Raw genomic sequence first — 16,816 nt, forward strand, 5'->3', positions numbered from 1 at the left:
CTTCGGTAAAACTCTTCAGTAAACTGATGGATTGAGATTTGAAGATGAAGATTCCCTATGAAGACTCTTAGGCCCTCGCTCAAATGCGCTGGTGTTCACTTCTGCCCTGTACAATTATTACAAGGAGAGGTCCCCATTGGTGTGTCCCCCTTTTGGAAACCATCTACATGGTGATGCAGTTTAAGGTCCCTGTTGTGATACTCTGGAGCCATTCACCCTGGCGGCCACTCGTTTGCGAATAATAGAGGAAAAAATTTGTAATTTTGCGTAGTGCTCTTGAGCTACAAACTAGAAATTCCACAGAAACTGGTCGCGTACGTAATGGTCTCAGGACAAGCCTCACATGCGACAGGGTAGCGGTTCGAATGTCGTCAGACGCTTCGCAATTTTTTATTTTTTAACCTTTGATCTTTGTTTTTATTCAATTAATGGGTTTAAATGTAATTTTTTATTTCTATTCCTTTGTTCATTTTCTTTACCGTTTTAAATTTTTCAGTTGCTTTCATTTTGTCTTCCTACAATTCTTTTTCCACTTGGAACCATAGTGCATGTGATTTTAAATATTTCCATGTATTAACGTCGATTTAATTTCTCCCGTTTCATCATCCTGTATTTTCGTGTATCTTATTGCGTTCATTATATCTGTTCCTCATTTTGGTTGAATTTCATTTTATTAAGAATTCCTTCTTTCGTTTAAATCGTCATCTGCATTACTTTATTATTACAGCAATAATTTATGTCTTAAATGTTTGTATGACGATTACCATCCCAGAGAATGTACATCTTGTGTCCACTACTACATTTTTGACGCCACTGCATATATATTATTTCGTCTTTTGGGTTTTCAATTTTTAGATTGGCATTGTAGAATATTTAAATATTATTGTAGATAAATGAAAAAACTAAATTCATATGTACAAACATTCCAAATGGAAAAAAGATTGAGAGGAATACAAAATGATAGCAATTGGAAAAGTTAATACAGCGATTAAAATGAAGTGATTGAAGAAAATGGTTCGAATGGCTCTGAGCACTATGGGACTGAACATCTGTGGTCATCATTCCCCTAGAACTTAGAACTACTTAAACCTAACTAACCTAAGGACATCACACACATCCATGCCCGAGGCAGGATTCGAACCTGAGACCGTAGCGGTCGCACGGCTTCAGACTGTAGCGCCTTGAACCGCTCGGCCACTCCGGCCGGCGATAGAAGAATAGAAATAAAATAATCACATTTAAATCCGTTAATTGAGTAAAAACTGATCAAAGTCATTTGGGTGAAGATTAAAAAATAAAGAATTTGAAAGTACCTGACGAAAATTCGAACCAACAACCTCTCGAATAACATTCTTCTTGTATGAGTATTACGCTATGCAAACAATCTATTATTTTTAAATCTTCAGAGCATCAGGCGAAATTCCAATTTTTTTTTCATCGATAACGCATAAATGAGGGCCTATTATGGTGAATGGTTGCAGGATGTGATACTTGGGACCTTCACCTGTAATACAATATAGATGTATTTCCTTTGGAAATACAAACTCCTTCGCTTGCAGCAAGAGAACGCATTTTTTATTTGCAAAACAAATATTTCTGTGCAAACAAACACAGCATAGATAGTTTCGAAAAGTCGATCCCACCGCTCGAGACCTCCCCTTGTTAGTTTCACAGTGGCGTAAGGCAATTGAAGTGGATGAAGATTACGTCAAAAAATTACATTTAGCTTCTCAACAGCTTGTCAATATACTGTAAAAATATCAAAAGTATGGAAAAAACGAGATGTTTACAAAAATATTGTGCATTTATTTTGGAGTGACCCTCAAACGACGTCAGTACAAGAAGTTTCGAGATGGGAATTAAAAAAAAGAATAGAAAAATGTTAAAATGGCAGTTGTAATGCCTTGCGGCAGTGGTAACACCGGTTCCCGTCAGAACACCGAAGTTAAGCGCTGTCGGGCTGGGCTAGAACTTGGATGGGTGACCATCCTGTCTGCCGATCGCTGTTGGCAAGCAGGGTGTACTGAGCCCTTGTGAGGCAAACTGAGTAGCTGCTTGACTGAGATGTAGCGGCTGCGGTCTCGTAAACTGACATACTGCCGGGAGAGCGGTGTGCTGACCACATGCCCCTCCATATCCGCATCCAGTGACGCCTGTGGGCTGAGGATTACACGGCGGTCGGTCGGTGCCGTTGGGCCTCCCTGGCCTGTTCGGGAGGAGTTTAATCCATCGCATAAAATTTTCATACAGCCATGTGTAACTGTCAGAAGAGTCCTTCACTGGGATATTGTTCAGCTCGCGCGTCACATTGCCTCGAATATTGACTACGTCGTCGAAGCCTTAACCCTTCATGTGAAATGCTGCGCTGATAAAATCCACAGCAGTTTCATATTGTTAAACCAAATCTCGACAGGTCTGATGATTTTTCTAGAAGAGAATCGCGCACATTTTGCATTTGAATCACACAGTGACAGGCATGCACGCATCGTCTTCTCTGTTCTGGAGGCAAGGTATGTGGGACAAATTTTGCACATACTTTTCTCTTCTTCAGAATGATCTGGAGAATTTATCGGACACGCGATTTAGACATATTGCTGCATTGAATTTGTGTGTACACTACATCCACATGAACACTACTTAACACTGCCTGCTCACAATTGACTAATTGACTACACATCTATTGTTTGCAGTTGTTTGTTCAAGGCGCCACCCTAAGTTGCAACACTGACGTCACGAATAAAACGGGGCTTGGAACTTTTTGACAGACAATGTATACAGACATCTACAAAAATTTTGGTTCTCCCCTTTATTTCGAAACACGTGTCTCAGACACTAAAATTGGCTCTGAGGTGAGTGTATACATGCATTTGAAATGCGTTCAGATTACCAATGAAAAAAACCAACAGTTCCATGCAGGTATTTCACGGAACTCCTGAGAAACGTCAGTAAACGGTGGAATGTCCAGATGCTCGGATGCAGGCGTGAATCCGTCGTGGAATACACCAGGGATGAGACCATCAATTCAGCCCTGGTCTAAACTGTCCCACTCTTCAGTAGTGATTCTGCATAAGTAGCATGATATGCATGGTCGTTGTCGACGTCCAAAAACAGTTCATATCAATCGATCCCACACATGTTCGATAGGGTTCATATCCAGGGAACATAGAAGCCGCTCCAGTCTGGTGAGCCTTGCATTCTGTAGGAACATCTTCAGAAGAACAACACGATGAGCACATGGGCTATCATCCATGAAGCTGAAGTTGTCACCAAAATGTTGGCAATATGGTGGTACTATTTGCTGTTGAATCTTGTCCCAGCATTGCAAAGCAGTGAGATTTTCCTCAACCATCACAAGCAGTGTGCAGAGGCCCAATGTCATGTCACCACAGAACATCACAACACCACCTTGTTCCACCTGTGGGACCCAGTGTCGGAGGTGTAGCAAATTACCAGGCTGTTGTGTTTGTTTACGAGTATTACTCTATAAACAGTCCAAGTGTCGTCCGTAAACTAAACCCAAAGCCAGCCCTGGAATGTCCATTCTGCACGATTTCTTGCCCATATGTAACATGGTGTTGTGGTGCAGTGGTGTACGATGTGGTGCTCGTCACGTTTGTTGGGAATGAAGATTCGCATAATGCACTTGTCCTGTAAAACCTTGAGGCGATATACGACGTCCTGTAGCCTCTGTGATCACTGGATTTGGTCTGGGGCACTCAACTGACAGTTCCTTTGACACAAAAGTTGTAGATATCGATCATCCTGAGCAGCTTTGGTTCCCTGGGGGGGGGGGGGGGGGGGGTGTTAAGTGCTCAACACTGCCTGTCAGTTGGAACTGATTCCATGTCCACACCTCATCACTTACACTCCAGTACACACATTGATCAACTTCCTCAGTTGACAAGCCTTCTGCACATAATGTTGATCCGATCATCTGTCGGGATTGTCCTTAGTGGCGTAATGGATGTTCAATCTACTCTTCCAAAGACGTCTGCAATCTGGTCCTACTGATGCTTTATTTTCAATTGAAATGCTGCAATCCATTCGAGTGTGGCGTCATATCCACAGGTAGCGATAACGGTAACTTCGCATGTCATTACAAACAACATCACAGATGACATTCCGATCAGTAGAGGGACAGTTACAAAACTGACACACCTGCACCTTGCATTGGAGTGATGGGATACTTTTTTTGATGTGTGTACAAGCTTGCACCGAGCGGTGAGCCATATTAGCAAGTAGGAACTGATCAGATAATTCGAGGAGGTGCACCACAGCGGGAATGTCGGCTGGATTGTGCAGCAGCAGGTGATCCCGTCACGGCTGCCGGACGGCCAGCTGGTGTTCCTGCTGCCGTCGCACTACGTGCAGCTGGCCGCTGCCGCCGCCGCCGCCGCCTCCCACATGCAGGCGCTGGGCCACCACCTGCATCACGGCGTGCCGCCCCCGCCGCCGCCGCAGCTGTCGCCGGCGCTGTTCGCGCCGCGGCCCGCCTCCGCCTGGGACGCTGCCGCAGCCGCCGCCGCAGCGGCCGCCGCCTCCGCTGCCGCCGCCGCCGGGCCCTCCACCCCCGCGCCGCCCACCTCGTCCGCGGCCGCCGCGCCGCCCCTGCCATCACCCCCGGGCTCTGTGGTCTTTGGAGGCCGGCCGGATTCCCGCGCCGCCTCTGTCGCACCACCGTCGCCCCCGGTCGATGGGCCCGGCTCTCCGGAAGTCCTCACGCAATCCTCCAGGTAATGGCGACCCTGCTGTCGTCAATGTAACGTCTCGCTTCATATCCAGACTGCAGAACACGAGATTCCGCCCCAGTTTTTCTCCCATCAGTCTTCCATTAGTTCGATGTGGCCCACTTCGAGTTTCTCTCCTCTGACAACTCGTTCGTCACTTGGTCCGGCACTCCGAAAGTCCTCACGCAGTCCTCCAGGCAACTACAACTCCTGGCTCCTGAGGCACTGTCCTACATGTAACGTCCCTCGTCATATCCTGATTGCAGAATACCAGATTCTCTTCCAGTTTTTTCCCCGTTAGTGTCCTGACCAGTTCGATGTGGCCTGCCACAAGTTCTTCTCCTCTGACAACTCGTTCGTTGCTGGCCCAGCTCTCTGGAACTCCTCAGTCCGTCCTTCAGGTAATGGCGACCCCTGACCTCCGACTTGCTGTCCTAAATGTAACGTCTCACGTCCTTGATGCGGCCCACCACATATTCTTCCCCTCTGCCAACTCTTTTGTTACTGGACCTGGCTCGCTGGAAGTCCTCCTGCAGTTCTCCAGGTAATGGCAAATCTTGTCCCCCGACCTGTTGCTCTAAATGTAACGTCTGTCATATCCAGACTGCACAACAGGAGAATGTCTTCCTTTTTTTTTTCCATCAGCCTTCTCTCTGGTTCAGTACGGTCCACCACGAGTTCCTGTCCTGTGCCAACTCGTTTGTCTCGTTTTCCGCCTCCATAGTCGAGCGGTCAGCGTAGCTGACTGACATGTGGGTGATCCAGGTCGGTCTCCCAAGTGGTTTGGAGATTTTATCCGCTCGAAAATTGGGTGTGTGTGTTGTCCTCACCATCATTCCATCAACGTCGGTGCGCAAGCTGTCGACCTGGTGTCGAGTAAAAAGACATGAACTAAGCAGCTGAACAGCTGCAGATTGGGTCTCCTGGCCAAAAATGCGTACAATCACTTATTTTTATTTTCAATTTGGTTTAGCATTTGCATCCAACTGCACCCAGCGTCCTCAACTCTTTGTTGGATATACAATGACTGTTCAGTAAAGCATGATATAACTTTTTTTGCAATGTACCTTTACTCATGCCCATAAATGTGATGATCATTTGGATGCGATGCACTTGTCCCAGCGTTTCTGCCTGTCTGCAAAGATGTGCTGGTAGCCATTCTCGTTCAGAATCGCCTCTGCAGCGATCACTACTGCTTTTGATGTGGAAAATGACTCCTGCGAAGGTGTTTCCTCAGGGTAGCGCCCAAGAAAGAAGTTACACAGGACTAAATCCAGACTATAGGGAGGGTGAAGAACGTACTCCACAAAGATTTTTGCAAGATATTCAGTACGCATCATGGAACCCACCACACAGGAACATGCCTCCAGTGAAAATTTTCTGTCACCAATTTCTGGGTGACACCCAGTGAAATTTTCACTTTGTCTGGAAGTGTTGGTAAGATTATTCGTCGATGTTCTCTCACTGTTACAGCGGCATTGTTTTGTGCAGTGAGGGCAGTAATTGGGGCAACAGGTCCGGTTTCCTTTAAAGTTGATTGTCTCCCCTCGTTTAACAATTTAAACCATCTTCGACCTGCGCTGTAGGGAAGGACAGAATGTCCAAAGGCTTCCTGTAACACTGCATGCTGTAGCGGTAAACAATGTAAAGACATGGATGTTTACAGAAAAGTAATATTGTGAGCTGGAATAGTTGTCAATAAAGTGTGTGTGCAAGAGTATGGCACCCAGTATACGGACAAATGCATTCAAATGGTATTGCATTTGATGTCAGTAGTACAGAGTATAACAAAACATCAACGATTCAGGTGGTGGAGGGAGAAACTCAGTATAAAGGCAGTCGCCGCACTGAGTGGCCGAGCTGTTTGAGGCGCCATGTCACGGGCTGTGCGGCCCCTCCCGCCGGAGGTTCGAGTCCTCTCTCGGGCATGGATGTGTGTTTTGTTCTTAGCATAAGTTAGTTTAAGTAGTGTGTAAGTCTAAGGACCGATGACCTCAGCAGTTTGGTCCCTTAGGAATCCACACACAAGGAGTCGGCTCTGTGTGGTGTTATCGTGTGCGTACGTGCCCTTACTGCAGATGGGCAACAGACACCGTAAGTGACCGTGCGTGACGTGTACATAAACCAACACTGTGACAATGCCACATGAAAAAATTGATGTGTAAGGAAATGGGACTCTTTAATTGTGAAAACGCCAACAAGTTGAACCATACAAACACAGTGACCTATAATTTCGTCATATTTGGGGCACGGTATGGACAGTCTAATCAGAGAATTATTTGATGTATCGAACGGTTACTGTTACGCAAAGCCAGGAGTCACAAGCCGTTATTCTTTTCAACTTGTTGAGGATTTACAGTTATCGGCAGCTACCAGACGTGTACGACAAATTTTGTCAAATGACAAACATCTTGCTTTCAAGAACCTAAAACATCTTGCTTGCAACATACTGCAGCAACCTGCTCTAAGATCCAAACATAAATGGGCTCTATTGAGGTTTGTTGGACGTCAGAATGAGATGAAGCGATCTTCGGTGATAAGAAGAAGTTTAATTTAGATGGGCGGGATGGATTTCAGTATTATTGGCATGATCTGAGAACAGAACAGCAGGTAAGAATGAGAAGAAATTTTTGTGGTGGAAGTGTTATGATTTGGGCAGCCTTTTGCGGCAAAGGTAAATCACGTATCGTTTGGCTGAACACTGCAAAGAATTCTGACATGTACACCAAGATGCTAGGGAGAGAATTGATTAGAATATATGATGACTTAGGGAACTCTGTTTCAACAATATAACGCATCTATGCATGTTTCTGCTGCAACTAAAAAGTGGTTTGAAGATAAAGATATCGATGTCTTGCCCTGGCCTGCACGTAGCCTGGATATGAACAAACCGTTGCGGAATGCTTACAAGGAGTGTTTACCGCAACGGAAGAGAATTTGAGGCCGGTTGTGAGCTGAAAAGTGCGGTACAAGAAGAGTGGGCGACAATTTCACTGAGAGAACTACAAGCCCTAACAAAATCAATCCCAAGAGAATTTTTGAGGTGCTTAGGAAGAACAGAGGTCGAACAAAGTACTGGCAGTGCAATTACACAACATGACCTTTACACCAGTTTCCATTCAGGAAATGCAAACACCTTATTTATTAGAACAGCTACATTCGTTCGTGCATCCAGTCAAAACTAACTACTCACAAGGGAACCTCCCCATCGCACCCCCCTCAGATTTAGTTATAAGTTGGCACAGTGGATAGGCCTTGAAAAACTGAACACAGATCAATTGAGAAAACAGGAAGAAGTTGTGTGGAACTGTGAAAAAATAAGCAAAATATACAAACTGAGTAGTTCATGGGAACATATGTAACATCAAGGACAATAGGATCGCAGGAGCGCCATGGTCTCGTGGTAACGTGAGCAGCTGCGGAACGAAAGGTCCTTGGTTCAAATCTTCCATTGAGTGAAGATTTTTATTTTTTATTTTCAGTTTATGTGACAAACTCTTATGTTTTCATCACTTTTTTGGGAGTGATTATCACATCCACAAGAAAATCTAAATCGGGCAAGGTAGAAGAATCGCCAAGTGTACAAGTTAGGTGGGTCGACAACATATTCCTGTCATGTGGTGCACATGCCGTCACCAGTGTCGTATAGAATATATCAGATGTGTTTTCCTGTGGAGGAATCGGTTGACCTATGACCTTGCGATCAAATGTTTTCGGTTCCCATTGGAGAGGCACGTCCTTTCGTCTACTAATCGCACGGTTCTGCGATGCGGTCGCAAAACACAGGCACAGACACTAAACTTATTACAGTGAACAGAGACGTCAATGAACGAACGGACAGATAATAACTATGCAAAAATAAATAAAGTAAAATTTTCACTCCAGGGAAGACTTGAACCAAGGTCCTCTCGTTCTGCAGCTGCTCACGCTACCACGGGACCACGGCGCTCCTGAGCTCACATTGTGCATGATGTTGCCTATGTGGCCCATGGACTACTCAGTTTGTATATTTTGCTTATTTTTTCACAGTTCCACACAACTTCTTCCTGTTTTCTCAATTGATCTGTGTTCAGTTTATCAAGGCCTATCCACTGTGCCAACTTATAACTAAATCGGGGGGGGGGGGGGGTGCGATGGGGAGGTTCCCTTGTCAGTAAAACTTCTCGGAGCTGGAACGCCCCATCTGTTGGGAGGATCTTCTCAAGAAATTGGCATAATGTGTTCGATATTTCTTTCAGCGCTGTATCTTCTAGTGGAGTTCATATTGCAGCATCTCCATTCCATTGCCATTATATACGTAACTCACCGCTATCCTTGACATCCAATTGATTGCATTGATTTTTTTGTCAAGTGAAGTATGTCATATATCTAGTTAATTGTTCCTACTCTATTTAACTATTCACACCAAAACGGAACGCTACTGATCTGTGTAGCAGATGGTGACACTTTAGCTCAACACCAGTCGTCGTTCGCAGGGTGGACGAAGCTGACGACGACGATGACCAGCCCGTCGACTGCTCGGTCGGGACGGCGGCTGCCAGGCTGTCCCCTGAGCCCGCGGAGGCGGCCATGGACGCCGCTGGAGCGCTGGAAGCCGAGGAGGGTCCCGTCTGGAGGCCGTGGTAGGCTGCAGTCCAGGACTCTCCAGCCACTGCAGGTCGTCCGACGCCAGACTGGACACTCGCCAACCTGCCGCGGACTGTAGGCTTTCTAGCAACACACGAAGAAGAGTCTAGAGACATTTCCACGTAGAGCTGTCAGGAGGCACAGCGAATGAATTATGTAACCACGTAGAATTTTCCTAATTGTGACAGCTTCGTTAGTCTATTTGACAGGTGGCCGAAAAGACAATGCAGGCAACTAGGCTGGGTTCTCAAGTGAAATGCCGCCAGTGGAAAATGAATAGGGCACGAGTGTACTGAATCAGAACGATTTGCAGATTTTCCATGTGACTTCGTATTGTTTTCCTTTCGACTCAACTCAATTCACCAACTTCACAGTTGGCTATACCAGGCTGAATAGACCCAGTTCCAGGCTGTTCCACCAGAACGAGGATCAAAAATCGAACCCAAAACTTATATGTCAACAGGATTAGCCGCTGCCAAGTTTAGACAATTAAGGAATTAAACATTCTGGAACCATTCTCTTTCGTACGCCACACCTACAGCCAAAAAAATTTTACAATCGTCCTTAAACACCCGCTAACAGTTCCCTTAAACTAAGCAGTGACAGATACCGCAGTAGCTGTTCCATAACTGTAGCAGGTGATGGCCCCGACGAAACAATTGAACTCTTTCAAAGGCTGCATATTCCCATTTGCGAGAACCAGAGTTCGACTCACCAGTCCGCCTTTCAGATTTAGGTTTCCCACGAGTTTCCCACATCGCTTGGATGGTTCCTCTGAAAAGGAGACAGCCGATTCCCCTGCCCATCTTCTTTCAGTCTAAGCTCGCATTCCGTCTCTAACGATCTGGTCGTTGACGGGACGCTAGACTGTAACCTTCATTCCTTCCTCCCTTCCTTCGCTTTACAAAGAGAAGGAATGCAAAACTCCATGTAGCCTTCAAAGTTGCAAATGAACTACAATTATGTTTTTTCGTTATACTAGAGCAACAAGGTGACACAAATAAGGGATAACTCCGAAAAACCTAATACAACCTAACGAAATCCAATAAAAACTTTTTATTGACAGAAATTTTGCTATTTCGACTTGGCAGTTATTAAAAATTTTTCATTGTTTAACAGTCAGATCATGCAGATGGCTAATCCCTGTACGTTTGTCCTACCACTGAATTTCCCTATTCTCCACTTACCATCTGAGCTGAGGTACAGTCTATTTATCCTTTAATTAATTGTTTAGTTTGTACATCGCCCTTCACCTACAAACGCAGATCAAGCTGTTAAGACTGCCCTGAGGTGGGAGGGGTGGGGTTGGGTAGTGGGGGAATCACAGGTTGATTAAACTGGTGGCCTTCGTGTACAGCCGGTATCACCGTGTTTTAAATAGCTCAGTAATTGAACAATTCCCACACACAGGTGCTTGATTGCTACGCAGTGAGTGAAGTCGCTCCATCCAGTTTAGTCATTTGTTGTGTGGTAGTAGAGCGCTATGCAGTTAAGAGGTAAAAACGAAAATTGCAGCGTCTCAGTATACCTATTCAGAATACAATAGCTGTGACAAGTACCACATATTAGAAATTAGATGATCGCTTGTGACAAATCAATACGCCTCAGTGCATGGAGGGCACTCTTGAACTGCAGTAGGGCAGCTTTCTGCCCAGTAGTTAATTCTTTTCATTTAGTAGTTATTTACTGGGCTGGCTTGTTTAGCCTCTGGGTTATAAAATTTTACAATTGGAATATAAAAAATGAGAAAGTAAACTAGGTGACATTTACAACGCAATGATGGTGATGTGATGTACGTTCTTCTCATAGGGGAGGTGGAGTAATGGGGTGGGCAGGGACTGCGATGTTGGAAGTGTTGCAGAGGATTTTATATGGAAACGCACATGTGATATATGAGTAGGAAGGGACTAATAGGCCTAGCACAGGTATTAAAAGATGAGTGGAATGGCATCTCAGCAAGGAAAAGCTGGGTTGGAGCCTTCATTTGGGATGTGGTGGGTATGGTACACTATGTTTGGAAGAAGGGGTAGATTTCAGGGATGTCTTCATGGTCTAGAAGTATAAAATTACCTTGAAAGACATGAAGAGTTTGGAGATGAAAGGTAGGTGTGGTATGTTGATAGAAGCCAAGGTTCTTAAGGATTGGGCCAACTGTAGGGTGCTGGGACTCTATTTATTGGGAAATCGTATATTATCTGATCAAAGGTATGTGGACACCTATTAGTGGACACAAATTAGAGATGTGTTCATCCTTGACATTGCTGACATCTTGGACTCTGCTAGGGACACTTTCATTATGGTGTCTGAATGTCTGGAGGAATGGCAGCCCATTCTTCCTCAAGAACCGAAACGAGAGAAGGTAGTGATGTTGGCCACTGGGGTCTGAAGCGAGGTCAACGTTCTAATTCATCCTAAATGTATTCCGTTGGGTTCAGGTAGGGACTCGGGGCAGGCCAGTCCATTTCAGGAATATTATTATCCACAAACTGCTGCCTGACAGATCACTATGAGGGGAACACAACCAAACCACTGCAAACACACCAATACCGTAACACCACCTCTCCTGTGCTTCGCTTTTGGCGCCACACACGATGGCAGGTAACGTTCTCCATGTACCATTCGTCGAAAGTAAACGCTTGCATTGGACTGAAATAGCGTAGAGTGTGATTAATCAGTCAAGATCACTCGTTTCCAGTCGTCCACTATCCAGTAGCATCGCTCTTCAGATCACCTCAAACGTCGCTTAGCATTGACTACACAAGTGTGGAGCTTAGCAGAAGCATCTCGACCATTATTTCCCATTCTTTTTAACTCCGTGCACACAACGCTGAGCTAGCAGAACTACTGGTAGGACATAAGAAGTCATGAGTGGTTATTCTACAGCTACATCCATACCCTGCAAGCCACCTGATAGTGTGTGGCGGGGGGTACTTTGAGTACCTCTATCGGTTCTTCATTCTATTCCAGTCTCGTATTCTTCGTGGAATTTTTTTTTCTGTTTGTATGTATTTTCCCAGCAAACTAAGTATACCTCATATCCCTCATGAGATGAGAATGTTGGAACCACATATTTTACATTGTAAAATACCAGGTTAGCAGCAGCCATAAATAAACCAAGTAATTTCACATTGCTACTAAATGTCTTAAAGATACCAGCTTTTGCCCTTGATTTATAACTAGGGCCCGGATTTTAATTATCTAAAAAAACAGAGAAATATGGAAGCATTTATGACTTAAAACTTACATAAATATGACATTAAAAGTAAAATATGATGTAATAGAAGTTTATTCAAAGCATTCTTGTTTGTTGATAATTTTTTATTCACCATAAAGTAATACAAAATTCACTTCTCAAAATATTGTAAGTATAGCTCTTTCTTTCTGTAGGGTTTGTGGCTAATTTGCACCTATTTTTTGAATGTCTGAATGTTTTATTTTCTAAACACAAAGTACAGTGAAAAGATCATCTATCGAAACAATAAAACAATGTTTTTATTTCTACATAGTATTGAAAGCGTCTCACATTATTTGATACCATATGTCAATCTTCAGTATCTGCAAAGTTGCACTGGATCACAAGGTGCATTTTCAGGTTTTCCATTGTCAAAGATCTGCAGTTGTCGCTGAGGATAGTTTTGTACCTGGAAAAGCTCCACTTCACAAGACGTCACTGGAGCGTATTTCAAGGCAGCCAGATCACTGGAGTTAGCTTTGTTTCAGTATCTTCAAATGTTGCGGCATTCCCTGAAAGACTGTCACTAATTTTGCACAGTGTAGAATATCCAGAATTCCATTGGAGAACACTGTGCAATTTGGTTTTCACTTTGTCAACCACATGACCACGAGCTCGACCCAACTCACTCTGCACATGTTGCACAATACTCAGGGCCTCACATAGCTGAGTGTAAACAGCTTCCAGTCGTTTGATGGCTTTTGATATCACTGAAAAATTGGTGATGATGTATGCCAAGTTTGGGGACAATGTATCTGTAAAAATTTAGTTCACAATTTTGATAGCACTTGATTCATCGCTATCAAGCTCACAGAAGATTGTCTTTAGTTGGTGCAGTAATACTCAGCAGCATTAAGCCAAGAACCCCATAGTGTAAGAACAGGTTTAGGTGGGAGGGGCGTTGAAGGTGCTTGTTCCTTGAATTTCTGCACCCATAGCGCAGCCTTCACATAGATTTTCTTGCCACAAGAAATTAATTTGTCCACGTCAGGGTAATTTGATCGCACCTCTTCGGCAACTCTGTGCAACGCATGTGCAAGGCAAGTGGTGTACACCATACTGGGGTAGAGAATCTGAAGCCCTTTGGCTGCTTTAGCCATATATGAAGCACCATCTGTTACGAGCAGCATAACGTTGTCTCTTTTCACACCATCCGGCCACAGTAGCTTCAGAGAGTTGTCAAACAAAATAGCAATCGTCGAATTGTTTACTCTATCGAGAGCTTCACACGTTAGTAGGAACATATCTCCAGGGCCATCAACTTTTAGAACACCAACAACAATATTTGCAATATATCGCCCACTAATATCCGTAGTTCACCTATCGACAGACAGATCTTTTGCTCAGCAATAGTAATTCGTATTTTGTTGAGCACACCATCGTAGCATACGGATAAATAGTTCTTTCTCAGTGTAGATTCATCTGGAACTGGATGTGTTGTGTACTTCCCCAAGAACAGTCTGAAGCGTGGGTTCTTCAGCTTTTCCAATGGGACGTTGCAGGACACCATCATCTCACACAAATCCTTGCAGAATGATTGCACGGCTGACGATTGACCTGTCTGTTCAAATAACAGCGTATGCCTGCTGTTATTTTCAGCACTTCGTTTCACACAGCTGCTGTGTTTAGCGGTATTACAGTGTTGTTACACATTAAAGCACGTTTCTATACTAACTTTAACTTCACGCATAGTCTACAAAATAATATTTTCCCATCAGTACTAAAGAACTTCTCTCCAAATTCTCGAACATATCCTCGCAACTTCACGCTGCCGGAGCATTTTGCTTTAGGCATAATGAATAAGGCAAAGGCTGAATTCAAACTGGTTAGTGGGAACACCTGTGTGACTGCGATGATTATTACGGCAGAAGCCGCCTTTGTTGGCTCTGAGAGCGTATTGTCGACTCTGCGCAACGTTCTATGTTCGCGAAACGACTTTTGTGGTTCACCGATTTTCTGCTACAGCCCTGAGAAATAAAGCTGTGTACTAATTTGTATGTTTATCTTTCATAAATATTGTCTCGTGAGCAACATATTCATTTTCTTATTCGTGTGTCCCGTAAGATACGAGAAAAACGGTATACGCATTTTTGGCAAAAGTTGACGGAAATATGACCTATTATATTAAAAGTTAGCCTCAATATAAACTATTACTAAAATTTGTTGAAATATTACTTTATATGCACAATCAAAATATATTCTTCGACACTAAAATGCCTAGATTTGTGTATAAATTGGTCTAAAATTCACCCTATAGTTCAGAAAAAAATGACTTGTCATTAAAATCCGGGCCCTATTTATAACATATGAAAGCCAAGCGTTGAATATATCACGAGCGGCATTGAGTGAGAAGGAATGAGTGGACTCTGCATCACATGATACAATCCCAGCATTCTCCATCTTCAGTTAAGTCACCTCCTGTCCTTGCACATATGTCAAGCCATCTGACTCCAGATGTCTTCCCCATTAAACAAGTGGGGCTGAAAGATGCAACCCGATGAGGGATGAATTTACTCCTATCAACAAGAGAATTGTAATAGACAACCTTCACATTATAAGCTAATAGCAATTGGGCTAAACTGCCTTCTCCTTCTGCTAGGGTTATTGCTGGTAACGTTCTATCCCACCAGAATTCTTGATCCTCCAAAATCTCAATTAATTTTAGGAAATATGTTGAGGATATTCCAACCAACCTATAATAGTGATCCTGTCTGGTTTTCTTTACCCTTGGTGCAGGAGTACTAAAAATGGGATTAATTAGAGTTGGAACCCCTCCCGCATCATAAACTCTAACTGATAATGGATTCCTGGCTTGTCTCACTACACTATCAGGGTTTGAGTAAGGCATGTAAGACATCACTCTAGATCTGTTGTAGGGACCGTTCCTGATATTCAGTAATAATCTATTGTCTTCTCTAGATCTTCTGGCTACTGCCTCTACTGGAGAATCACTGAGCCTTAGAGATCCGAAAGCAACCAATTGTCTTTGAAGTGTTGGATCAACATATTTCAAGGTGGCTTCCCACAGCTGAGTGGTAACCTGTGGATCCGATAGAAACTCTGATTCTCCCTGATGAAATACCTCATTGATTGCTGGTTCAAGTCCCTGGAATTTGAATCCCATTTGTCGCAAGTATCTGCTCCACATGATAAGGATTCTAGAGGAATTAAGGATCTCAATTTGGAAGAAAGTTAAATCATCAGGAAGGATTCCGCTGATTTCGTGTGATTTTTTACAACCAGTATCTGCAGTGCTCGAAGGTCTCGATTCAATAGTACATGAGTGTGTCTGGACTTGATTTAGCCGTGAATGTTTGGCGTTTTCACTTCACAGCCGCATTACGAACAGTCGACTTGGGCAACGTTAGAAGCCTGAAATGTTACCTCTCGTATAGTTACTCAGGTTACATCCAGTGACCGGTCCACGTTGGAAGTCTCTCCTCAGTGGACCCTTATCCTCTACTGACAACACAACACACTTCCTTTTACACTGGCGGGTCTGCCTCTCGCCATCAGTTCTGCATTACACAGAGGTGTCCAGGTACGTTTATCAGATAGTGTAGCAGGGGCGGAGGTGTTGTAAGTGTCTGAGAAGATCTGGGAACTTCTTTGACCAGGTACGGTTGATACGTGAGAGAGGGCCGTGAGATACGGAAAGTGAAGTGGAGTGTGTGCCAGACCAGAGTTTGTACCACATTTTCACTGCACCTTTGAGAGCGCCCACCCATGACACCCAGTTTGAAAGAAAACCTGTAGAGAAGCTTCCTCTGTGCAGATTGTACCTTTCCATGACGTTTGAATGTTTTATAATCTGTTCATTGACTTGGTAAGAGTTGACCTGTCGTTTGCTGTCGTATTCTTTGGGCGTTGGACTATTTATAGACAGCATTCCCAGACTAGTTGCTCGCAAGGTACATGTATCACTCAAATAACTTCCATAACTGTACGTAATGCATGTCGTGTCAATATGCTATCATCCTTAGAGGTAACTAATTCAGTGAACATGCTATGATGAAAAGGGACCATAAAATTTAACAGTTTTTACTTTACGCTGTCTGTTATGTCTCAGGTTCATGATATGGTCCCTACCTGGGTCTAATGTACATTCAGAGTGCATGAACACACACACCACGTTTTCACTCGAGTTACCTCTTGCACTTTAAGATTTCTCTCGGTCTCCATGTACTATTCCATTCTGCATCATACTTTTCTATCTCCCAGGTCATACTTG

The 16,816-nt window shown here is 43.9% G+C and overlaps 1 protein-coding gene across 1 annotated transcript in view; it reads left to right on the forward strand.

The window, feature by feature from the left end:
• The window catches only part of LOC126209870 (transcription factor HES-1-like), a 438,054-nt gene extending 432,909 nt beyond the window's left edge, over positions 1–5,145 (forward strand). The window contains exons 7-8 of the mRNA XM_049938995.1: positions 4,309–4,395; positions 5,029–5,145. Of these exons, the coding sequence (XP_049794952.1) occupies positions 4,309–4,395; positions 5,029–5,145 (204 nt within the window). The remainder of the gene's footprint in view (positions 1–4,308; positions 4,396–5,028) is intronic.
• The last annotated feature ends 11,671 nt before the right edge of the window (positions 5,146–16,816 follow it).

The sequence above is a fragment of the Schistocerca nitens genome, chromosome 10 (genome assembly GCF_023898315.1).
Source record: "Schistocerca nitens isolate TAMUIC-IGC-003100 chromosome 10, iqSchNite1.1, whole genome shotgun sequence".
In the NCBI taxonomy this organism is placed as follows: domain Eukaryota; kingdom Metazoa; phylum Arthropoda; class Insecta; order Orthoptera; family Acrididae; genus Schistocerca; species Schistocerca nitens.